This window comes from Staurois parvus, unplaced genomic scaffold (assembly GCF_062004578.1).
Source record: "Staurois parvus isolate SC_StPar_1 unplaced genomic scaffold, SC_StPar_1.0 ptg000081l, whole genome shotgun sequence".
Classification (NCBI taxonomy): domain Eukaryota; kingdom Metazoa; phylum Chordata; class Amphibia; order Anura; family Ranidae; genus Staurois; species Staurois parvus.
Genome location: NW_028317877.1, coordinates 15,732,260 through 15,757,727, shown reverse-complemented (window position 1 = coordinate 15,757,727; position 25,468 = coordinate 15,732,260). Strand labels below are relative to the sequence as shown.

The window sequence follows — 25,468 nt, the reverse complement described above, 5'->3', positions numbered from 1 at the left end:
CCACTACCCGAATGGCAGGGGGAATTGGTGCGGCAGGGAAGGGGGATTACAGGGGGATGCCCTGTGTCTCTTCCTTCAGCAGGTTTCTCCCCCTCTCCCTCTCCCTGACTTTCAGCTGCTGCAGGGAGAGAGGCAAACACAGCGCATTGTTCTGTAGTTACCCTGCTGCACCAATCCTCCTTCCTATTCTGCCCATATCCGATTCCCCCGTGTGCCTGGGCCCCCCTCCTGCAGCTCCACTGGCTTCCCTCTCCTGCTGGCTGCCGCGGGTACATAGGGGGAATCCAAATCCTCAGGATGCAGAGCAGGGGAGGGGGCTGGTAAATATGTAATTTACCGGCCCCTTCCTTTAGTGAATGGACACAGAAAGTGTTTGGTACTGATCACTCGTGTGTCCATTTGTGTTATACGGGAAAAAAAATTATTCGGGGGGGGTTTGAATGGTGGTGACACCATGTTTCCCTGCACCCGGTGACTAAAACTTGTACGTTTTTACATGTTACTATCAATTTAAAAGTAATTTTATTTGTATTTAAAGCTGTAGCTTTCATTAAAATAATACCTGGGCATTGTGTCATAAAATCCTCGTTCAGGCACTTTCTGCTATAGGGTGACAACGTTATGTTGTCTGCCAGTTGTGCCCCTACAATGTCACCCTGTCACATGAGCGTCTGATGGATACTATATGTAGCTGTTATATCACACATTACATAGGTATGATCACCACCAGGAAGCCCACCCTGACAAATGTCATCAGCCATCGGCCAAAATGCAGACAGGAGTTCTTGCTGTGGTGTGTTCCGTCCATACTCTGGCAATGACGTTATGGCAGACTTTTCAATCCTTCATGATAGGCTTATGTTATACATACAGTAGCTACCAATGTCTTTATACTGATTGTCAAGTAAATATAATGACATTGGTTGTAACCATAAATTAACCCATAGGGAATTGGAAGCACCAAGAATGACAAGCTCAGTGCCTTCTGTTAACCATTCTGTTGAAAATCACTTGAGACCATCATGAAGAGCGGGTTGCTTAGCATAAAATAAACCAGAGCAATCAAGACACCTTGGGAACTATACAATCTTCCTCCCAAAGGGTCCATTGCACTGCTTAGCGTTAACATGTGTTCTGCTACAGCAGCCTATTCATTTAAAAGTGCTACCACTTTAGTGCATTGCACAGCAATGCAACACACGTCCATTGGCAAGGCAACACTAACATGCATTACTGCAACACACTGGTGTGAATAGGAAATCCACATATAATTTTAATAAAAACAAATAATGGATCAATCCCACCGCTGGCAAATTGTCACTAGCGGCAGAATTGCCCAAGGCTACATGTTTCAGGGGTCTGTGAAGCACACCCACATCTAAAATACAATTAGAATTTTTTTTGGCAAGTGAAAAAAAAAAATCACGTGTTTAGTTCCCCAAGAAACTAGGCTACTGGAAAGGTTAACAATCAATAATTACTGTTCTGTAATTACGTTGGGAAAATGCAACCATGCAAGGCTAATTCCACTACTAAGAGATTTAGATTGACAGTGTAGTAACCCACCATTGTTACTATTCATTTAAAATATGCCAACAGAGAAAACCTGATACTCTGCACTGGGCTGGACAGAGGCTTTGCACTTATTCATTTTGATTATGCGCTTAAAATATAAGAAACAATGAACTGGGATGCGCATGTACGGGTCAAGATTAGACGTTTTTAAAAGTACCTCTGAGCCTCATGCACACTGGACGTGTTTGCAGCTGCTTCTAAGGGCATTTTTTTTTTTTCTGCCTCTAAACTCCCTTGTCCATGCACACATAGGCTTTTATCAACATTTAGTGGCAGGAGCTTTTAGAGGCAGTAAAACAAAAAAACCAAAACACTGCCAGTTGCATCCAGAAGCAAAGTTTTAGCAGAAAAAAACGCTTGACGCTGCTAAATGCACCTAAACACTAGCACAGGGTTTATACATTTTAATAGCCAGAATAAATGATTATTTTGGCCAATTAAATTAACATCCAAGCTCTTGACACCTGTAAAGGCACCTAAAAGCTTTACATTTTTACAAGCGACATACTTGTTTCATCTTTTCTTTAGCCTGTAAATGCCTATGCGTGCAGAGACAAATAGAGGTGCTTTTTACAGGCTCGAGAAAAAAAAAAAAAAAGTCAAATGCCCGTGAAAGCGGCAAATTTTAAGCCTAGTGTGCATGAGCCCTTAGACTGGATATAATGATTTAATTTTTTTTTAGTGCTTTAGATAAAGTAGGGAAGGGTTAGAACATCTAAAAGGTTTTTATTTATGTGTCCCTATTCAGATTTCCCTTATTTCCTGTCTTGGCAAACGAGGGTCAAAGGGACAGGTAGTAAAAGTTGATCTCGCCAAGGGGCACAAAGGCAGCAATAAATTCACTTTTCTATAAAAGTGGAGAAAGGATAGATCCTCGGAGTTTGTGTGTGTATTTTTTATTACGATTATGTATGTGTTTTTTATTACGATTACTAGGCTATGTGCTTTCCTGTCCTGGTGAACCTTTCCACTACGGTGATGCTGTGCATAAGTGTTTCCAAGAAGTTTGCCTTTTTTTTTTTCTCTACCACTAAACACCCCTCTATGTTAGCTTATGTGTTCATCCACACATAGGCATTTACAAGAGTTTAGAGGCAGAAAAAAAAAAACATAATTTGTGCGTTCAGTAGAGGAGCATTTTGGCCAAAAAATACGTGACGCACCTAAATGTGTGTAATGGCATCTGAGCACTAGGGCCATTTAGCACTTGATCAGTTTTTTCATTTCACTGGCCAGAAAAAATTAATATTCTGGCCAGTGAAATAAATAAATGCCCGAGTGCTTAGATGCATTTTTGAAGCTGATTTCCTCCTACCAAGTGTAGCTCATTTCTGAAAACTAGAGTCCACTTTAACCAATTTCCATCCCTTTTCTAAACTGCACTTAAACATGTAACATGGTTCTGACTAGTTTAAAAGGTATACAGTATTAGTTGACATTGCTGTCCCCAGCTGTCAATAACTGACATACTAAAGTTTTAAAGAGGACAAATGTCATTCTGTAGGAGCAAAGCTGTTTACAACTAATTCCATTAACGGCCTCTTTATACTATATATACATTAGCCAGCATTGCCCAACACAGAAGGCAATTTGCTTTATGTTCTGTTTCAGTTCAGTACAAATGAAAAACGTAAGCAGGATACAATTTTAAGTGAAGCAGAGTGTTTTGATTAAATATATCGCAATGCAATGCACTGTGGTGCATGAAGATTAATAAAATGTTGTTTTGTGACATTTAATAAAGGGTAAGCAAAAAAAGAAAAAAATTTAAGTTACATATAGTTAGTGAAGTTGAATAAATACGTTAGTAAAGTTGAATAAATATACCAGTCCATTCAGTTTGATGCAATGTAACAATGCATTTCCCCCCTGGCACTACCAGTGCATGTGTGAATGGGCCCTAAGATACTTTAGCCCAATATATCATTAGGAATTGGAGTGTAGATGTCATATCAGCCCAGCCAATTAAAGTGTCTGGAACTTGATACGCAGAAGCTGGCAGCTAGAAGATGTCAGTGGCTGGCGGGGAGTTCCAAGAAGCCGCATTGCCGGAGCCAAGGCGAATCTAGTTCCATTTTAAGGGTGGCATCCTGATCACCAACGTAAGGTGGCCTTTATTCCTAGTGACCACCAACACCAAGGGCATTTTTCCCTTTGATCCCCAATTAATTGGTTTAACAAAGATCCCCTAAGACCTGAAAAGTTATTTTAGGGGTTCCTCAACCCAGCTAATGAAAGTGTCTGGAAATTTATACCGAGAAGCCGGCTGCTAGAAGATGTCAGTGGCCGGTGGGGAGTTCCAAGAAGCCGCATTGCTGGAGCCAAGGTGAGTCTAGTTCCATTTTAAGGGTGTCATCCAGATCACCAACGTAAGGTGGGCATTATTCCTAGTGACCACCAACGCCAACAGCATTTTTCCCATTGATCCCCACTTAATTGGTTTAACAAAGATCCCCTAAGACCTGAAAATTATTTTAGCGGTTCCTCAACCCAGCTAATGAAAGTGTCTGGAAATTGATACCGAGAAGCCGGCCGCTAGAAGATGTCAGTGGCTGGTGGGGAGTTCCAAGAGGCCGCATTGCTGGAGCCAAGGTGAGTCTAGTTCCATTTTAAGGGTGACATCCAGATCACCAACGTAAGGTGGGCATTATTCCCAGTGACCACCAACGCCAACAGCATTTATCCCATTGATCCCCAATTAATTGGTTTAGCAAAGGTTCCCTAAGACCTGAAAACATTTTTTAGGGGTTCCTCTGGGGTAAAAGCTTGATAAAGGCTGCTCCAGAACCGTTGGCAAGCATCCTCCATCTTACACCCCCCACCTTGATTTTCTTGTTAACTGTAATCAGCTATAATTAACTGAACAGTGCTAGCATTGGACAGAATGGTGTCTAATGAGCTTACAGACAAAGCAAATGAGGCAGTGCATTCTTGTCACTGTGGGTAAAAATACTCTGCACACAGCTGAATCATCACACAAGCCATTGACAGTGCCAACAGACAGTCTGCAGGTGTGAAATGCACACAGCGACATCAGGATAGCGACTTCACAGGATGTTGCATATGATTGAACAGCTGTCAGCATCCATTATTACTCTACCCTTAGCGTGACCTAGGAAAAGATTGTTCAGAGTTTGAGAGGGCAAACCAGAGAATATACAATACATGGATGTCTAGATCCTTCATCAGTAAATCTAGATCTACATAAAACATACTGACATACTGTACATACAGACACTTCCTATGCAAATTAGACATCACTTTATATTTTATCACTCCAATTCAATGTCCTGGATAGCCTGTCCCCTTCTTGGCGCTGTGCTTTCTCCTGCCGGCCGCTATGTCACTGCTGTACCTTGTACATGGCTTATATCAGCCCACATTTTTGTGGTGGGTACACCTGGTGCACCAAATGGTGAGTACATCAGGCTCACCAAAATGTGGTTGAAAAGTCAACTTGTAATGCAGCATACAGTGATCATTTATATCTCAGGCAGGGAAGAGGTCAAGTGTGTTCGGATCCCAACCTAAACCCACCTGAGCTATCCCATCAGGAAGCTGTCTCGATGCCCTGCCAGTTATAAGCGGTCGAGGCATTCCCCGTCCTGCATTGCACATACTATAAACACGTAAAGTATCTCACAGAAGTCAGTACACCCCTCACATTTTTGTAAATATGTTATTATATCTTTTCATGTGACAACACTGAAGGGATGTCACTTTGCTACAATGTAAAGTAGTGAGTGTACAGTTTGTATAACAGTGTAAATTTGCTGTCCCCTCAAAATAACTCAACACACAGCCATTCATGTCTAAACCGCTGGCAACAAAAGTGAGTATACCCCTAAGTGAAAATAACCAAATTGGGCCCAATTAGCCATTTTCCCTCTTTGGTGTCATATGACTCGTTAGTGTTACAAGGTCTCAGGTGTGAATGGGGAGCAGGTGTGTTAAATTTGGTGTTATGGCTCTCACTCTCTCATACTGGTCACTGGAAGTTCAACATGGCACCTCATGGCAAAGAACTCTCTGAGGACCTGAAAAAAAGAATTGTTGCTCTACATAAAGATGGCCTAGGCTGTAAGAAGATTGCCAAGACCCTGAAACTGAGCTGCAGCACAGTGCCGAAGACCATACGCAGGTTGAACAGAACATGTTCCACTCAGAACAGGCCTCGCCATGGTTGACCAAAGAAGTTGAGTGCATGTGCTCAGCATCATATCCAGAGGTTGTCTTTGGGAAATAGACATATGAGTGCTGCCAGCATTGCTGTAGAGGTTGAAGGGGTGGGGGGGTCAGCCTGTCAGTACTCAGACCATATGCCACATACAGTTGTGACCAAAATTATTCAACCCCCAATGCTGTAAAGGGGTTTAGGGACTATAGTGTACATTTGGAATTGTATTCAGAATCAAATCCTACAAGGACGTTGTAACTACCCAAATGCAACTAAAATGACATCAATTGTTTATGTAATACAGTAGTAAATGGTTCTTATGTGGTTTCTTCATTGCCACAATTATTCAACCCCTTAAAGACTACCACTCTGAAGAACAGAGGTTCATACAGGTGCTTTCCATCAGGTATTGAAAACACCTGTGGATGTCACCGAGCAGCAATCAAGCATAATAAGCACCAATTAGGCAGCTTTAAAATGACTGTGATACTCAGCTCCTTCTAGACATTTACTGGTGTGGTTACAAACATGGTGAAGGCAAGAGAATGGTCCAGGAAGACAAGAGAAGAGGTGATTTCTCTTCACAGGAAGGGCAATGGCTATAAGAAGATTGCAAAGATGTTAAACATACCAAGAGACACCTTAGGAAGCATCATTCGCAAATTCAAGGCAAAGGGCACTGTTGAAACGCTACCTGGTCGTGGCAGAAAGAAGATGCTGACTTCGACTGCTGTGCGCTACCTGAAGCGTAGAGTGGAGAGAAGTCCCCGTGTGACTGCTGAGGAACTGAGAAAAGATTTGTCAGATGTGGGTACAGAAGTTTCAGCCCAGACAATAAGACGCACACTGCGTAATGAAGGCCTCCGTGCCAGAACTCCCAGGCGTACCCCCTTGCTGTCTCCAAAGAATAAGAAGAGTCGACTGCAGTATGCCAAAAGCCATGTGGACAAACCACAAAAGTTGTGGGATAGTGTTCTGTGGACTGATGAAACAAAATTAGAACTGTTTGGGCCCATGGATCAACGCTATGTTTGGAGGAGGAAGAACAAGGCCTATGATGAAAAGAACACCTTGCCTACTGTGAAGCATGGTGGAGGGTCAATCATGCTTTGGGGCTGTTTTGCTTCTGCAGGTACAGGGAAGCTTCAGCGTGTGCAAGGTACCATGAATTCTCTTCAGTACCAGGAGATATTGGATGGAAACGTGATGCAGTCCGTCACACACCTGAGGCTTGGGAGACGTTGGACCTTTCAACAGGACAATGATCCCAAGCATACCTCCAAGTCCACTAGAGCATGGTTGCAGAGGAAAGGCTGGAACATTTTGGAGTGGCCATCGCAGTCACCAGACTTAAATCCGATTGAGAACCTCTGGTGGGACTTAAAGAAAGCAGTTGCAGTGCGCAAGCCTAAGAATGTGACTGAACTGGAGGCCTTTGCCCATGAAGAATGGGCGAAGATACCCGTAGATCGCTGCAAGACACTTGTGTCAAGCTATGCTTCACGTTTAAAAGCTGTTATAACTGTAAAAGGATGCTGTACTAAGTACTAAGATTGAATGTCACTTGGGGGTTGAATAAAACTGATAATGCTGTGAGCACAGAAAAGACATTTGTGGTTATTTCATTATAACTGTTATGTTATATTTGTCTGACCTACAAGTGCCTCTTTAATGTAAATGTAAGCAAGATGACTGAATGATCAAAAGCAATGTCAAACTGGCCAAAACACTCAATTTCAGTGGGGGTTGAATAATTTTGGTCACAACTGTACTACATCAAATTGGTATGCATTTCTGTCATCCCAGAAGGAAGCCTCTACTAAAGATGATGCACAAGAAAGCCCGCAGTTTGCTGAAGACAAGCAGACTAAGGACATGGATTACTGGAACCATGTCCTGTGGTCTGATGAGACCAAGATAAACTGATTTGGTTCAGATGGTGTCAAGTGTGTGTGGCGGCAACCAGGTGAGGAGTACAAAGACAAGTGTGTCTTGCCTACAGTCAAGCATGGTGGTGGGAGTGTCATGTCATGGTCTGGGGCTGCATGAGTGCTGCCGGCACTGGGGAGCTACAGTTCATTGAGGGAACCATGAATGCCAACATGTACTGTGAAATACTGAAGCAGAGCATGATCCCCTCCCTTCGGAGACTGAGCCTCAGGGCAGTATTCCAACATAACAACCCCAAACACACCTCCAAGACCACTGCCTTTGCTAAAGAAGCTGAGGGTAAAGGTGATGGACTGGCCAAGCATGTCTCCAGACCTAAACCCTATTGAGCATCTGTGGGGCATCCTCAGACAGATGGTGGGGGAGCGCAAGTTCTCTAACATCCACCAGCTCCGTAATGTTGTCATGGAGGAGTGGGAGAGGACTCCAGTGGCAACCTGTGAAGCTCTGATGAACTCTATGCCCAAGAGGATTAAGGCAGCGGTTGTTGCCAGCGATTTAGACATTAATGGCTGTGTGTTGAGTTATTTTGAGAGGGCAGCATATTTACACTGTTATACAAGCTGTACACTCACTACGTCAGTGTAGCAAAGTGTCATTTCTTCAGTGTTGTCACATGAATAAGATTACAAAAATGTGAGGGGTGTACTCCCTTCTATGAGATACTGTATATGTGTGGCTGCAAGGCAGGGAATGCCCTTGCCACTTATGATTGGTGGGGTGCCATGACAGCTTCATGGTGGGATAGGTCAGGCAGGTTCGGACTAGGATCCAAATACACTGGAGCTCATCCCTAAGCCCAGGTGTCTAGATTCCGTACAACAGTTTTAAAAGCTTGAAATAAAAGTTAATGACCTCCTCCAACTTCAATTTTTTAATAACTACATTGTTGAGGATACCAATATTAGCTGATATATCATCTTAATATATGGGATTTACCAGCTTTATGTCTGAAAACAAACATACATCAAAGCTGAACTGCTAGCATACAAAATTAACATACATATATTGGAACTGCTTTACCTGCCAAAGGAGAAGGAAATTTGTTCCGGCAGTCCTAAGAACTACCAGGCAGTAGAGCTAGGCTGGTGATGTGACTTTTCTCTGCTTTCATTAAACCAGCGTTTCTCAACTTTTTTCAGCCACAGCAGCCTTTATTAAAAATACGCAAAATCCTGAGGTATCCCAGTCCAAAAAAACTTAAGTATTGCTTTTTAATGGGAAATATGAAGCTAGGATGTACACAACCGCTTTGATGAAATTATCTTTAAACCATAAACCCCCTTCACATCAGAATCCCCCTATACATGAGAGCCCCCAATCACATCAGAGTATCTGCATGACAAAGTCCATCCATCACATCAGAGTCCCCCCATTACTAAGTCCTCTTTATCACATCAGAGTCCACCAACAAAGAAACGCCTAAATCACTAAGTCCACCATCCATCATAGAGTCCCCTAATCACATAGCACCCCCAATCACACAGCTCCCTTCCATTTGAGTCCAGCTGCACAGTGGAGGGCAGAAGGTGGAGCAGGTCTGGAGGAGGTGGACTTCTATTCTCTCCTGAATGCTGGAGGAAGCCCTTTGTCCTTTCTGCTCTGGATGCATAGCCATTGTGTGGACAGGCCACTCACCAACATCATACCAACAAATGACCCCACACATCCTGTCCCTAAAGCAGTAATCTCAACTGCAGCCCTTTGTTTACCCTTGTCCAGCCTTTGTGGCACCCCCCCCCCCCCCCACTGAAAACAACGATGGGGCGCTATTGCTCCCACTAACACCAACGACGGGGCGCTATTGCTCCCACTAACACCAACAATGGGGCGCCATTGCTCCCACTAACACCAACAATGGGGCGCCATTCCTCCCACTTACACCCAAAAATGGGGCACCATTCCTCCCACTTACACCCAAAAATGGGGCACCATTCCTCCCACTTACACCCAAAAATGGGGCACCATTCCTCCCACTAACACCCAAAAATGGGGCACCATTCCTCCCACTAACACCCAAAAATGGGGCACCATTACTCCCACTAACACCCAAAAATGGGGCACCATTCCTCCCACTTACACCCAATAATGGAGCACCATTCCTCCCACTAACAACCAACAATGGGGCGCAATTCCTTCCACTAACACCCAACAATGGGGCACCATTCCTCCCACTAACACCCAACAATGGGGCACCATTCCTCCCACTAACACCCAATAATGGGGCACTATTCCTCCCACTAACACCAACAATGGGGCACTATTTCTTCCACTAATACCATCAATATTGCATTATTCCTCCCACTAACACCAACAATGGGGCACTATTTCTTCCACTAATACCAACAATATTGCATTATTCCTCCAACTAACACCAATGATGGGGCACTATTTCCCTCACTGATACCAGTGATGGGGCACTATTTCTCTCACTGATACCAATGATGGGGCACGATTTCTCTCACTGATACCAATGATGGGGCACTATTTCTCTCACTGATACCAATGATGGGGCACTATTTCTCCCACTGATACCAATGATGGGGCACTATTCCTCCCACTGATACCAATGATGGGGCACTGTTCCTCCCACTGATACCAATGATGGGGCACTGTTCCTCCCATTGATACCAATGATGGGGCACTGTTCCTCCCACTGATACCAATGATGGGGCACTGTTCCTCCCACTGATACCAATGATGGGGCGCCGTTCCTCCCACTAACACCAACAATGGGGCGCCATTGCTCCCACTAACACCCAACAATGGGGCACCATTCCTCCAACTAACACCCAACAATGGGGCACCATTCCTCCCACTAACACCCAACAATGGGGCACCATTCCTCCAACTAACACCCAACAATGGGGCACCATTCCTCCCACTAACACCCAACAATGGGGCACCATTCCTCCCACTAACACCCAACAATGGGGCACCATTCCTCCAACTAACACCCAACAATGGGGCACCATTCCTCCCACTAACACCCAACAATGGGGCACCATTCCTCCCACTAACACCCAACAATGAGGCACCATTCCTCCAACTAACACCCAACAATGGGGCACCAGGGTGGATAAAAATCTATTATAGAAAAAAAAAATCGTTTTTTTTTTATTTAAATCAGATTTTTGAATAAAATGCTTTTTGAGGAAAATATATTACCATCCAAAGGTTATTCCATCATGAAATAAAGATTAGTTTTTTAATTATGTAGAATAAGGCTGTATATGTTTAATTTTTTTGGTAAATAAATTCCATGAATCCATTCACAATGTCATGCTCTTCCAGAGGTTTTTGTAAGATTATTGGGCAGTTTCTCTTCCTACAAGATATTATCACAGATGCTTGGTTTACTTTTGCAGTTCTCAAAACTGAATTTGACTCAGCGGAGATCACATGCCTCTTCTTCACAGCAAAAATGTTATAACATGAACACAGTTAAGAAAAAACCTTAATCCTAACTTCTACAAACCTATGAATACAGAATCAACCCCTTCAGTGCTAAGTTTCAAGAAGTTCAGTGAATAGAATAGGAACAATATTTTTCTGATTGTTTGGAGTGGAATAGATCTGCACAAGAAGAAAGTGAAACGAAGTGTGAGGAGGAAGGGGCTGACAGTCTAAGTTTCTTAAAATATATATATTTTGTTTAGCCAAATTAGTTAACAAACATGGATGTTTGTTTAAGTAAATAACATATGCTGGAATGTTATTGTTTCAGTTGAATAAATCTATTTAAATTGTTATTAAGGTAATGATTATTTTTCTCCTTCCTAAGTACAACAGAAAAGTTGTCCAAATATGAATGATTAATCTATTAAACTGGGGATAAAAAAACTAATATGAAAAGTTGTTATTCTAAAAATCTTCATCTACTTGCATATTAAAGTTATACCAGCAAGAATTAGTCTTTATGTAGAAAACTATGATTTAAATCAAGCCTTACTGACTAGTGATTTAAATCGTGATTTAAATCAGTTTGATTTAAATCAAATCCATCCTGTGGGGCACCATTCCTCCCACTAACACCCAAAAATGGGGCACTATTCCTCCCACTAACACCAACAATGGGGCACTATTTCTTCCACTAATACCAACGATCTTGCATTATTCCTCCAACTAACACCAATGATGGGGCACTATTTCTCTCACTGATACCAATGATGGGGCACTATTTCTCTCACTGACACCAATGATGGGGCACTATTTCTCTCACTGACACCAATGATGGGGCACTATTTCTCTCACTGACACCAATGATGGGGCACTATTCCTCCCACGGATACCAATGATGGGGCACTATTCCTCCCACGGATACCAATGATGGGGCACTATTCCTCCCACCGATACCAATGATGGGGCACTATTCATCCCACTGACACCAATGATGGGGCACTATTCATCCCACTGACACCAATGATGGGGCACTATTCCTCCCACTGATACCAATGATGGGACAGTAATAATTCTCCTAATACCAAAGACGGGACATAGTTTACTCTCACTGATCCCAGGACATTTTCTACTCCCACTGGTCATGGAATAGACTATTCATGAGAATAGACAGTGAAGGAGCAGCAGATAACAGGTGAGCTCATCCCTCTGTTCTCTCCTTCTACCAGCTTGTTCTGTTTCAGCACAATGTGCACTGCCGTGCACCTTATAGACCCATAGGCTATCTCCCACTCTCCCAGTCTGAGTGCTGCAATTACAAGAGCCGATATCAAACTATATGCAAGTATATTACTTTGGGTTTTATTTATATCTGCCTGAAGTACAGCTGTAGCTTACATTATCTCCTTCAAGCAAAGCTGAAACACATGCCTAGAGAATTCTCAGACAGAATTATTACAGGGATTCGTACGTGCTGCAGTGTGCATATAATAAAAAACGCTATGGAAAATATTCATCATAAAGAAATTACACCACTGAGAATGAACCCAATGTGAATTGTAATGACACACAAAAGTGAAGCAGTTTAACACACTCAATGAAACTAAGGGCTTAAAATTATTTTTGGAGCTGAAGATACCATTGAAGGTCAGTCAACTGATTCCCCATTATTCTGTGCAGAGGTGTAATATATCACTGAGATGCCCACAACTATTCCCCAGAGAAAACAGTCCTACATATGACACATTCTCCTTCCACAGTGACCTCTGTGAATTGTATTTCTTACAGCAAAATTCAGAAGAGATCAAATGAATAAGGTCTACAAAATACATCCTTTAAAGAAGAATTATCAATATAACTTCATCCTTGTTGCATCCCTCAGAGGACCAAGTGCATGTCCAGTTTAGAACTACGCTTTCATTGGGAAATAAAAGAACTGCTTCTATGTGTTCTGTTTCTGTTAGCTGTCAGAACCACCCTAGGCTAAAGCCCAATATATGGGTGTTCTCTCAACCCATCCTATCACCCACCTATCATCTTCCTTTCGTTGTACCCTGTAGCCCTGTGGCTGATCTTCGAAGCAACTCTGCCCACATGCTTCCATGTCCTGCTTCCCGTTGACAGGCCCCTTTCTCCCTGGGGTGTAGAACAACAAGCACTGTCAATCCCCACCACGCTGTTACTCAGGACCTCATTAGTTATTCATCTCCTATAAGTTTTTCAGGCGGACCTGATGTGGACAAGACATGTCCATTTATAACCGCCTACATCCACTCCCACACTGGCATTGAAAGCAGGTATTTGAGGGGCATTTTTAATGCCCCTCAAACGCCTATACAAATAATACTATGTGCACACAGTGCTGTTCACATGATCAAAACATGAAGCGTTGGCATTGCGTCGCTTCAATATTGAAGCCTCATGTCGAGTCTGGAGATGTTTGAAGTCTTTCAATCCCATTCTAGTCTATGGTGACGCTCCACAGGCGTTTGCAGTGCAGTTGCGACGCATTAATACCATTACAGTTTATTATAGGCGTTTGAGGTGCAGTTTTAAAGCTTATAAAACATGTCAAAACTGCGCATAGGGCGTTTGGAGAGCGTTTTTAATGCTTTCAAAACCCCAATATTAAAGCTCATTAACGCCTGTCTTAAAGCCCATATTAACGCTATAGGGGTGTTTTTGAAGCGTTAGAAATGTAGTCAATTGTGAACAAGCCCTAAAAACAGAAAATGGGGATTCGCTCCCCTTCCATCTAGCGCATGGGTGCCAAACCGGCGGCCCTCCAGCTGTTGCCAAACTACAAGTCCCATGAGGCATTGTAAGATTGACAGTTACAAGCATGACTCCCAAAGGCAGAGGCATGATGGGACTTGTAGTTTTGCAACAGCTGGAGGGCCGCCAGTTTGACACCCCTGATCTAGCGGATCGGATGGCAGTCAGGTGTAAACAGACAGGTGGTCCGTTTACATCCGACCACCCATAGTGGGGAGGGAGCTGTGTCTGTGTTTGCTCTGCATAAGCGGACAGGGTTTGCTCAGCAGGGAACAGTGGACAAGTCCCCTGCTAAAGCAAGTGAGAAAGGGGCCTAACTGGTTTTTTAAACCATTACATCAACAGGTTTAGTTTTACTTTACCAGTTTAAAAAAAAAAAAACAACAGTTGAATTCCCAGCATGCCATAAATAATAACAGTCAAGACAGGCAAGAAAACTGGAAGTGACGGGGTCAGGTCCTGCAAAACAAGAAGTATTTTAGCAGGAAAAACTAAAAAAATAAAAAAAGGTGTGTTTGGGTGGAAAATGATAAAAAGTGATTCAAAAGTTCACTTTAAATGGCCCATCACAGAAAATTATAGAAAAAGAAAGCATATGTTTTGGAATTTTTAAATTAATAAAACATTTTAAGAATTGTTTAATAATGTTACAGTTTTATAGAGAAATAAATACTTTCCATGTATTCCTGGATATGTCAAACATTATATAGGGGCCTTAGGGTCCAGCAAGTCCTCTATGGTCCGTTTGGCACTATGTGAACCATCTCAGTATCCTGGAGTCTTTCCTAATGACAATGACATCAGCTGATTAACAGGAGATTCCAGGATGGGCTGGATACAAGCTCACTAATGATGCGAAGTATTGCCATCAATACACATCAGATATGGGAGGGGGGTAAATAATCCACCGTAATTTAGAATTCAGTCATTGCCTGTGGGGAGCGGGTGTTGGCTTGGCTTTTCACCATCTGAAAAAGAGTTTTCAGCTGGATAGGATTTGCAAGGTACACTGGGATGGGCAGATTTTCAGTATCCGGAGGTCATTTGTCATAGAGGGCACGGGGTGGAGAGAATTACTACTTACCCTTTACAAGGACAGAAATATTTGAGCTGTCATTGGTCACTTGATTTGTAAAACAGCAGCTGTCATCCTGATGCTGACTTCAATACTGGCAAAATGAATGACGTGCATGATGGTAGTTTGGGTTTTACTGGCTTCATGCTTAATTTGAGGTCAGAGACTCCAAGCTAGTGAAGCCAACATCCAATTAGCTCTCATGCTGGGAAATCTAAATGTGATCTATCCATCTGTCCACGTTCATATCTAACAAAAGGCCCATACCATTATGTTTTGTAAAAATGACTTCTTAAAGCTGAACTCTAGGAAAGGAAAGAAAAAGAAGGAAAGAGAGAAAGAGAAAGAGAGAGAAAGAGAGAAAGAAAGAGAGAAAAAGAGAGAGAAAGAGAAAAAGAGAGAGAAAGAGAGAGAAAGAGAGAGAGAGAGAGAGAGAGAGAGAGAGAGAGAGAGAGAGAGAAAGAGAGAGAGAGAGAGAAAGAGAGAGAGAGAGAGAGAGAGAGAGAGAGAGAGAGAGAGAGAAAGAGAGAGAGAGAGAGAAAGAGAGAGAGAAAGAGAGAGAGAAAGAAAGAGAAAGAAAGAGAGAAAAAAGAGAGAGAGAGGAGAAAGAGAGAGAGAGAGAGAGAGAGAGAGAGAGAGAAAGAGAGAGAGAAAGAGAGAGAGAGAAAGAGAGAGAGAGAGAGAAAGAGAGAGAGGTGAATGGGCCCCAAGTCTACTTCCGTCTGTTTTCACCTGGTGATCTGGCCAGTACACACCTCCTGTATTAGGCCTAGTTCACTCTGGCTTTGAAAGCAGGCGTTTGAGGGGAGTTTTTAATGATCCTCAAACGCCTATAGAAATGATACTATGGACAGCACACAGTGCCATTCACATTATCAAAACATGAAGTATTAGCGTTGCTTCAAAATTGAAACCTCATGTTGAGTCAGGAGGAGTTGAAGCATTTCAACGTCTCCCATTCAAGTGGCGCTTCTCAAATGCCCCGGCAGGCATTTGCGGGACGTTTGCGGCGCATTAAAACCATTAGAGTTTATTATAGGCATTTGTGGTGTGGTTTTAAAGCATGTAAAAAGCCTCCAAACCGCGCATAGGGATTTTGGGCAGTGTTTTTAATACTGGTAAAACGTCCATGATAATGCTCATTAACGCCTGTCTAACGCCCATACTAATGCTATAGGGGTGTTTTTCAAGAGTTAGAAGTTTAGTCAAGTGTGAACATGCCCTTAGAGTGCCCTCACTCTGAAGGAGCACAGGGGGCACCTTTGGACACCAATATTGTCAGTCTGTGAGGAGGGGAGTGTTAAATATACTAGCAGATTTAGATACACTAACAGATTGAAGCTAAACTCCAGCTCACACATTTTTAGGCAGTTACAAACTTTTTTTTCTCTCTTTTGGGATAAATAGTTCACATAAATAAAAGCTGACCATTGTAGACACCCCTGTCAGTTGTAAATGGCTACATCTACAGGACAGCTTGTTCTGTTGAAAAACTACAGACTTACAGGCCGAATCACCAGCTGAAACAAAGGGAAGGAAAAAAAAAATGAATGCAGCCATCACATCTAAGAATTAGTAAACGGCAATATAATGAATTGCATTGGGTTTAATACTGCTTTAAGGCCACTTTCATACTGATTCATGGCAAAAACGCATAGCAGTATTTTGCAGCACTTTTGGTGCATTTTTTACAGGACATAACCACATTAAAAAACGCAAGGCGGGTGCATTCTTGATGTGTTTTTTGCCATGTTTTCCATTCATTTCAATGGGGAGGTGCGTTTTTTTTTTTTTTACTGCACCAAACCAGCATCACAAATGCAGCAAGCAGGATTTAAAAAAATGCAACAGACCTGCAAGGGATCTCCAGTCTTTCTTGTTTTACTTCCGCTTTTGCAGTAACAATCAGAGTGAAAGCAGCAGAACTGCTTATTTATGTCTAGTACCAGGTAGTTTTACTTACCTGAACCTCCATGCTGCTAGACCGGTCCCCGCAGCCTCTTCTCCTCTGTGCTCTAGTGGTCCAAGGTCATCTGACAACATCAAGGTCTGATGACAGTCCAAGGGACAGCACAATGCCAAAGTGTAGATAAGAGCTGTCTGGTGCAGGAGTGGATAGTGAAAGTAATTTTCCCATCCCTTAAGCTGGCCATACATGTGTAGATTTTCAGATTAGAATGTTTGTAAAAAAAGTCGTACAAAAATTTGTAATTTCGGAAAGATAACCACATACACTGACCGAAAATTTGTTTGATCAAGAAACATTTTCCTTCCTGCCCCTTCGAATTTTCCCATCACTGCTGTCGAAAACGAATATCAGTTTGACCCCAATAACGATTAGAAAATCAAACGAATATTCTTGAAACTAAAATTCTTGAACGAAAATCTATACATGTATGGCCAGCCTTAGAATGAAACACAAATAATCTTTGCAGTTTGAGTGCAACCTCACTGCAAGGGAGGATGTTATGTTTTCATGGAGTTGGGAATTAATACAATGTATTTTATGTATATATTTTGTATATTAAAAGAGAAGCAAGGCCTAAAGCTTTTTTTTTTTTTATACCATACTTTTCTTGTGGATCACAGGGGTGCGCTTGCTTTTGCTCTCCTATGACCCAGAGTCAGCTAATAACAGACAATTGCCCACTATCAGCTGCCGGGGATGAGCCACTTCAAACTCTAGAACATGGGTGTCAAACTGGGGACCATCAAGCTGTTGCCAAACTACAAGTCCGATGTGGCATTGCAAGATTGACAGTTACAAGGATGACTCCCAAAGGTGGAGGCATGATGGGACTTGTAGTTTCACAACAGCTGGAGGGCCACCAGTTTGACTCTAGAAGGATCATGATAACCCTTTCAGGATCCACCCAGCCGCCTGACTGACAGCTGGCCACACCTCTCAGCAGGCATCTGAGACTTGGAGCCAACTCTGCCCGCCCCCTCCTCACCAGTTTGACACCCCTGCTCTAGAAGGAACCTGATCCCTTTCGGGATCCACTCAGCTGCCTGACAGCTGGCCACACCTCTCAGCACATAGCTGAGAGTTGGAGCCAGCTCTGCCCGCCCCCTCCCCAGCCTGACACTCCAGTGACCACTGGAAGAGCAGACAGGAGAGCAGTGACTGACAGTCACCACTCCCTGCAGGCCGAGAGCTGAGTAATCAATGGTCATGTGACTGCTCAGTTCTCGGTTTTTAGATCAGACGTGGGACAGCTACATAGCCGTGAGTATGAAAGTCCCCCCCCCCGACTTCTCCTTTAATTCATGATGGGCAAAGCAAGGTATAGAAAAATATGTTTTAAAGGGCCCATTAGCAACATGCGTGTCGTGGTTCGCCGTAGTATAGAATGTCAGTATTGATTTTGCATCAAAAACATGTATAACATGATGTGTTAGCATTGCTCAATGGCTGTTAACCCTCTCCACTCCAAATTCTAAATTTAAACTGGAAAACACGCATGTCAGCAAAGGAAGCGCATGCTGATGCATGAAAACGCGCCTGCCCATAACTACAAAGGAATAAAAATGCACCCCTACACACACACACACACACAAAGATCTAAACTGAATTCAAGGTCACAAGAAGAAGGGACACTGAGGATTTATGTGAGCAGGCCTCGACATTCTACAAATAGCACTATTGATCTCCCATCCCCCACCCTGGATGTATCCATCGCTATAAATTTACGACAGACAATAAATCAACATACAGCAATGTATTCACAAAACAAAAAAAAATTACATGCTTAGTTCACAATTCTACATATTCCTGTGTGAATGAATGAAAAGGATTTGTATCAGTATGTGAAAAAAGAGGACCTGAGTCAGGAGGAGTTGAAGCATTTCAACGTCTCCCATTCAAGTGGCGCTTCTCAAATGCCCCGGCAGGCATTTGCGGGACGTTTGCGGCGCATTAAAACCATTAGAGTTTATTATAGGCATTTGTGGTGTGGTTTTAAAGCATGTAAAAAGCCTCCAAACCGCGCATAGGGATTTTGGGCAGTGTTTTTAATACTGGTAAAACGTCCATGATAATGCTCATTAACGCCTGTCTAACGCCCATACTAATGCTATAGGGGTGTTTTTCAAGAGTTAGAAGTTTAGTCAAGTGTGAACATGCCCTTAGAGTGCCCTCACTCTGAAGGAGCACAGGGGGCACCTTTGGACACCAATATTGTCAGTCTGTGAGGAGGGGAGTGTTAAATATACTAGCAGATTTAGATACACTAACAGATTGAAGCTAAACTCCAGCTCACACATTTTTAGGCAGTTACAAACTTTTTTTTCTCTCTTTTGGGATAAATAGTTCACATAAATAAAAGCTGACCATTGTAGACACCCCTGTCAGTTGTAAATGGCTACATCTACAGGACAGCTTGTTCTGTTGAAAAACTACAGACTTACAGGCCGAATCACCAGCTGAAACAAAGGGAAGGAAAAAAAAAATGAATGCAGCCATCACATCTAAGAATTAGTAAACGGCAATATAATGAATTGCATTGGGTTTAATACTGCTTTAAGGCCACTTTCATACTGATTCATGGCAAAAACGCATAGCAGTATTTTGCAGCACTTTTGGTGCATTTTTTACAGGACATAACCACATTAAAAAACGCAAGGCGGGTGCATTCTTGATGTGTTTTTTGCCATGTTTTCCATTCATTTCAATGGGGAGGTGCGTTTTTTTTTTTTTTTACTGCACCAAACCAGCATCACAAATGCAGCAAGCAGGATTTAAAAAAATGCAACAGACCTGCAAGGGATCTCCAGTCTTTCTTGTTTTACTTCCGCTTTTGCAGTAACAATCAGAGTGAAAGCAGCAGAACTGCTTATTTATGTCTAGTACCAGGTAGTTTTACTTACCTGAACCTCCATGCTGCTAGACCGGTCCCCGCAGCCTCTTCTCCTCTGTGCTCTAGTGGTCCAAGGTCATCTGACAACATCAAGGTCTGATGACAGTCCAAGGGACAGCACAATGCCAAAGTGTAGATAAGAGCTGTCTGGTGCAGGAGTGGATAGTGAAAGTAATTTTCCCATCCCTTAAGCTGGCCATACATGTGTAGATTTTCAGATTAGAATGTTTGTAAAAAAAGTCGTACAAAAATTTGTAATTTCGGAAAGATAACCACATACACTGACCGAAAATTTGTTTGATCAAGAAACATTTTCCTTCCTGCCCCTTCGAATTTTCCCATCACTGCTGTCGAAAACGAATATCAGTTTGACCCCAATAACGATTAGAAAATCAAACGAATATTCTTGAAACTAAAATTCTTGAACGAAAATCTATACATGTATGGCCAGCCTTAGAATGAAACACAAATAATCTTTGCAGTTTGAGTGCAACCTCACTGCAAGGGAGGATGTTATGTTTTCATGGAGTTGGGAATTAATACAATGTATTTTATGTATATATTTTGTATATTAAAAGAGAAGCAAGGCCTAAAGCTTTTTTTTTTTTTATACCATACTTTTCTTGTGGATCACAGGGGTGCGCTTGCTTTTGCTCTCCTATGACCCAGAGTCAGCTAATAACAGACAATTGCCCACTATCAGCTGCCGGGGATGAGCCACTTCAAACTCTAGAACATGGGTGTCAAACTGGGGACCATCAAGCTGTTGCCAAACTACAAGTCCGATGTGGCATTGCAAGATTGACAGTTACAAGGATGACTCCCAAAGGTGGAGGCATGATGGGACTTGTAGTTTCACAACAGCTGGAGGGCCACCAGTTTGACTCTAGAAGGATCATGATAACCCTTTCAGGATCCACCCAGCCGCCTGACTGACAGCTGGCCACACCTCTCAGCAGGCATCTGAGACTTGGAGCCAACTCTGCCCGCCCCCTCCTCACCAGTTTGACACCCCTGCTCTAGAAGGAACCTGATCCCTTTCGGGATCCACTCAGCTGCCTGACAGCTGGCCACACCTCTCAGCACATAGCTGAGAGTTGGAGCCAGCTCTGCCCGCCCCCTCCCCAGCCTGACACTCCAGTGACCACTGGAAGAGCAGACAGGAGAGCAGTGACTGACAGTCACCACTCCCTGCAGGCCGAGAGCTGAGTAATCAATGGTCATGTGACTGCTCAGTTCTCGGTTTTTAGATCAGACGTGGGACAGCTACATAGCCGTGAGTATGAAAGTCCCCCCCCCCGACTTCTCCTTTAATTCATGATGGGCAAAGCAAGGTATAGAAAAATATGTTTTAAAGGGCCCATTAGCAACATGCGTGTCGTGGTTCGCCGTAGTATAGAATGTCAGTATTGATTTTGCATCAAAAACATGTATAACATGATGTGTTAGCATTGCTCAATGGCTGTTAACCCTCTCCACTCCAAATTCTAAATTTAAACTGGAAAACACGCATGTCAGCAAAGGAAGCGCATGCTGATGCATGAAAACGCGCCTGCCCATAACTACAAAGGAATAAAAATGCACCCCTACACACACACACACACACAAAGATCTAAACTGAATTCAAGGTCACAAGAAGAAGGGACACTGAGGATTTATGTGAGCAGGCCTCGACATTCTACAAATAGCACTATTGATCTCCCATCCCCCACCCTGGATGTATCCATCGCTATAAATTTACGACAGACAATAAATCAACATACAGCAATGTATTCACAAAACAAAAAAAAATTACATGCTTAGTTCACAATTCTACATATTCCTGTGTGAATGAATGAAAAGGATTTGTATCAGTATGTGAAAAAAGAGGACCTGTATGCCCAGACAGTCACAGTGACAGCAGCATCACTGCAGAACTGGCAGACAAACAACTCCAGCCGCAGCCATGACTGCAGTGCTGACCAGACCCCATCCATCTCCCTCTGCAGACTGGGCTGGTGCAGGGAAATATGGAACAGCACCGATCTCATCACATCTCATGCTATGACCTCTGGGGGTGATGACAGCTGTAGTGTCAGAGGCAGGAGCTGCCCAGCATACATGGTTATTGATGGTCTCCTCCCTCCTCCCTACAATAAACAGATCCAAGGACACGACTGTCTGTAGGAGGATCTCCTGGTGGGAGACGTAGAGGAGATGCTGCAATGATTGTGCACCAGCAGGCAAGATGGATGATGGGTGTTACTGAGCATGCACTGTACCGATCTGATCACTGAGCATGCACTGTACACCCACCGATCTGATCACTGAGCATGCACTGTACACCCACCGATCTGATCACTGAGCATGCACTGTACACCCACCGATCTGATCACTGTACACCCACCGATCTGATCACTGAGCATGCACTGTACACCCACCGATCTGATCACTGAGCATGCACTGTACACCCACCGATCTGATCACTGAGCATGCACCGTACCGATCTGATCACTGAGCATGCACTGTACACCCACCGATCTGATCACTGTACACCCACCGATCTGATCACCGAGTATGCACTGAACACATTGTACCTACCCCCCTCCCCATGATCACGTACCTTGGGGTCCTTCTCGTAGTAGTACTGCTGGGTCCGGATCCATCTGCCCACCAGGTGGTCCCGCACAGTGTGTGCCAGGGCGAAGTAGTAGTCCCTGGGGGTGGACACGTTCCGATCCTTCACTAAGGTGAAGTGCAGATGTCTATTGAAGCTCTTCCTGACCTCAGACACATCGCCCAGCCCGGCGATGCCCCGCACACTGATCTGCTTCCTCTTGTCGGAATCGGACAAGGGGACGGCCATGGTTGGTCTATGGGGGGTGAGAGATCTGCTGGCAGCGGGGGTGTCGGGATAGAATGCTGCTGGATGCTGGATCCGGAGAGCTACAGGACTCCGCCTGACGTCATGGTCATGTGACCCCCGGGTGGGCGGGGGCTGGGAGCCTGTCCTGGCGGATGATGGAGAGGGGAGGGTGCTGCCCTAGGTTCAGTGTGTGATGGCATGAGGTGCCAGCTGCCGCCTCATCTCTTTAAAACCGAATACGTATTAATTACACAGCTTCTGGGGCTGATTAAGGTGGTCATTAACCACTAGCCTACAGGGCACTTATACCCCCTTCATGCCCAGGCCAATTTTCAGCTTTCAGCATTGTCACACTTTGACAATTGCGCGGTCATGCAACACTATACCCATATGACATTTTTATCATTTTTTTGTGACAGAGCTTTATTTTGGTGGTATTTAATCACCTCTGGGTTTTTTTTTATTAAACCAAAAACCACTGAAAATTTTGAAAAAAGTTTTTTCTTAGTTTCTGTTATAAAATGTAAATAAGTGATTTTTCTCTTTCACTGATGTGCGCTAATGAGGCTGCAGTGATGGGCACTGATAGGCTGCACTGATGGGCACTGATGAGACACTGGTAGGTGGCACTGATGGGCATTGACAGGCATCACTGATGGGCACTGAAAGGCAGCACTCATATATGGAATTGATAGGCAGCACTGACTGGCACTGATAGGTGGCACTGACTGGAACTGATAGGCGGCACTGACTGGCACTGATAGGCGGCACTGACTGGTACTGATAGGTGGCACTGAAAGGCAACTCAGATGGGCACTGATATATGGCATTGATGTGCACTGGTAGGCACTGATATGTGGCATTGATGTGCACTGATGGGTACTGGCAGGTGGCATTGATGAGCACTGACAGCTGGCATTGATGGACACTAGCAGGTGGCACTGATGGGGCTACACTGATGATCAGTGTAGATGTCCCCTCTGAGGAATGCCGATTACCGGCTCTCCTCTCCTCACGAGCTGTCAGCGTGACAGCTCCTGAGGAGAGGACTGTCCGGAAACCAGCATTTCCTTATTTACATGCGATCCACTGGAATTTGGACACAGCTGATCACATGACAAGTGTTGATGTCTTCGGCTCTTTCCGTTGATCGGTGATCCGCTGTGTCCGAGGGATACAGTGCACCAGCGATCGCCATGCTGCGCACTCCCGGAGCCGCACATGCGCGGTTAGAGTGGGAGAATGGAATTTCCTTATATGGCGGGCGGGAAGGTGTTAAACTCACTCAGCGCCTTCTCTGCATTAAATCAGCCTCAGAACCTGTGTAATTATATGTGTTTGGGTTTAAGGGGATGAGGGGGCAACCCTAGTGCCAGGTCCTGGGTTATGGAGGGGGCACAGCACTGTAGAGACATGGAGGACAAGAGAGTGCTGGAATGGGAAAATGTGCCTGCGTTACTTTAAATGACAATTGCGCGGTCTGCACCCAAATGAAATTTAGGTCCTTTTTTCCCACAAATTGAGCTTTCTTTCGGTGGTATTTGATCGCCTGTGCGGTTTTTATTTTTTTGCGCTATAAAAACAAAGACCGACAATTTTGAGAAAAAAACAATATTTTGGACTTTTTGCTATTAAACGTCTAGTAAAAAAATTTTAAAAATCACATTTCGTCATAAAATTAGGCCAAAATGTATTCTGCTACATGTCTTTGCTAAAAAAAAAATCCCAATACGTGTAAATTAATTGGTTTGCGTGAAAGTTATAGCGTCTACAAATGGCGGTATAGATACTGGGATTTTAAATTTTTTTAAAATTTTCACTAGTAAAGGCGGCGATCAGCGACTTATAGCAGGACATTCTGACACTGGGGGGAACTGACTTGGTGTCACTGAGATTCTCAGTGACACCAATACAGTGATTAGTGCTTAAAAAAAGCACTGACACTGTACTAATGGCACTGGGCAGGAAGGGGTTAACATCTGGGGCAATCAAAGGGTTAACTGCATGCTGTTTTACTTTGTGGGCTGTGTGTGTGTTTCACGGTAAGCACAATGCTTTGTATGGCTCTGCTTTGCTATGCAGAGCCATACAAAGCAGTGCGCAGGAGCTGACAGGGGAGAGATCTGTATTGTTTACATACAGGTCTCTCCCGCGTCAGAACTCCTCCGAGATTGCCGGGTGCCGGCGGGGAATCACCAACCAGGACCCGGTGATTGACAGCGAAGGCTGCGAATGGTGGCGTGCTTCCTACCCAGAACTGTGAAATCACATATATATATGTATTTCTGCTATAGGGTGATCACTTGAATAGTAGTAAGCAAGATTTCACTTCTGACATCATTGCTTACTACTTGTGAAATCTGTGAATGATCACAGATGTCACATGGTACAAGGCTATTCACAACAGCCTTGTACCATGTGACAAGCTGTAACCAATCACAGCTTGCACAGAATTTCTCAATGGCTGCAAGAATGCAGCCAGAGAGAAGGAGAAATTATTGATTTTACAGCCTTTATGGGTGTAAAAGCAATCAGTGTAAAAAAAAAGAGAATTTTCATCACCCCCCACAAGTAGTACAGTGTCACTATGGTGACACTGTACTGCTAGGGTGACAGTATGTTAAAAGAACATTACGTTAAAAAAACATTAATAATATAATAAAATAAAAATGTAAAAAATATTTTTGAAAAATTATAATTAAATCATAATTATACTAAAAAGATAACTGAATAAATTCTGGCTAAGATTTATGAAGAAAGATTATTTATTTGCAAAATTTTATAAGAAAAACACCTTTTTTCAAACTTTTTGG

At 43.4% G+C, this 25,468-nt stretch overlaps 2 protein-coding genes across 2 annotated transcripts in view; one reads left to right on the top strand and one right to left on the bottom strand.

Annotated features, from left to right (window-relative positions):
- The window catches only part of PYGB (glycogen phosphorylase B), a 143,345-nt gene extending 120,582 nt beyond the window's left edge, over positions 1–22,763 (bottom strand). The window contains exon 1 of the mRNA XM_089669808.1: positions 22,413–22,763. Within this exon, the coding sequence (XP_089525934.1) occupies positions 22,413–22,655 (243 nt within the window). The 5' untranslated portion in view covers positions 22,656–22,763. The remainder of the gene's footprint in view (positions 1–22,412) is intronic.
- Positions 21,891–25,468, top strand: part of LOC149468713 (barrier-to-autointegration factor-like protein) — a 56,310-nt gene continuing 52,732 nt past the window's right edge. Inside the window, exon 1 of the mRNA XM_089669810.1 lies at positions 21,891–22,032. The gene's annotated coding sequence lies outside the window, so the exon portion shown is untranslated. The remainder of the gene's footprint in view (positions 22,033–25,468) is intronic.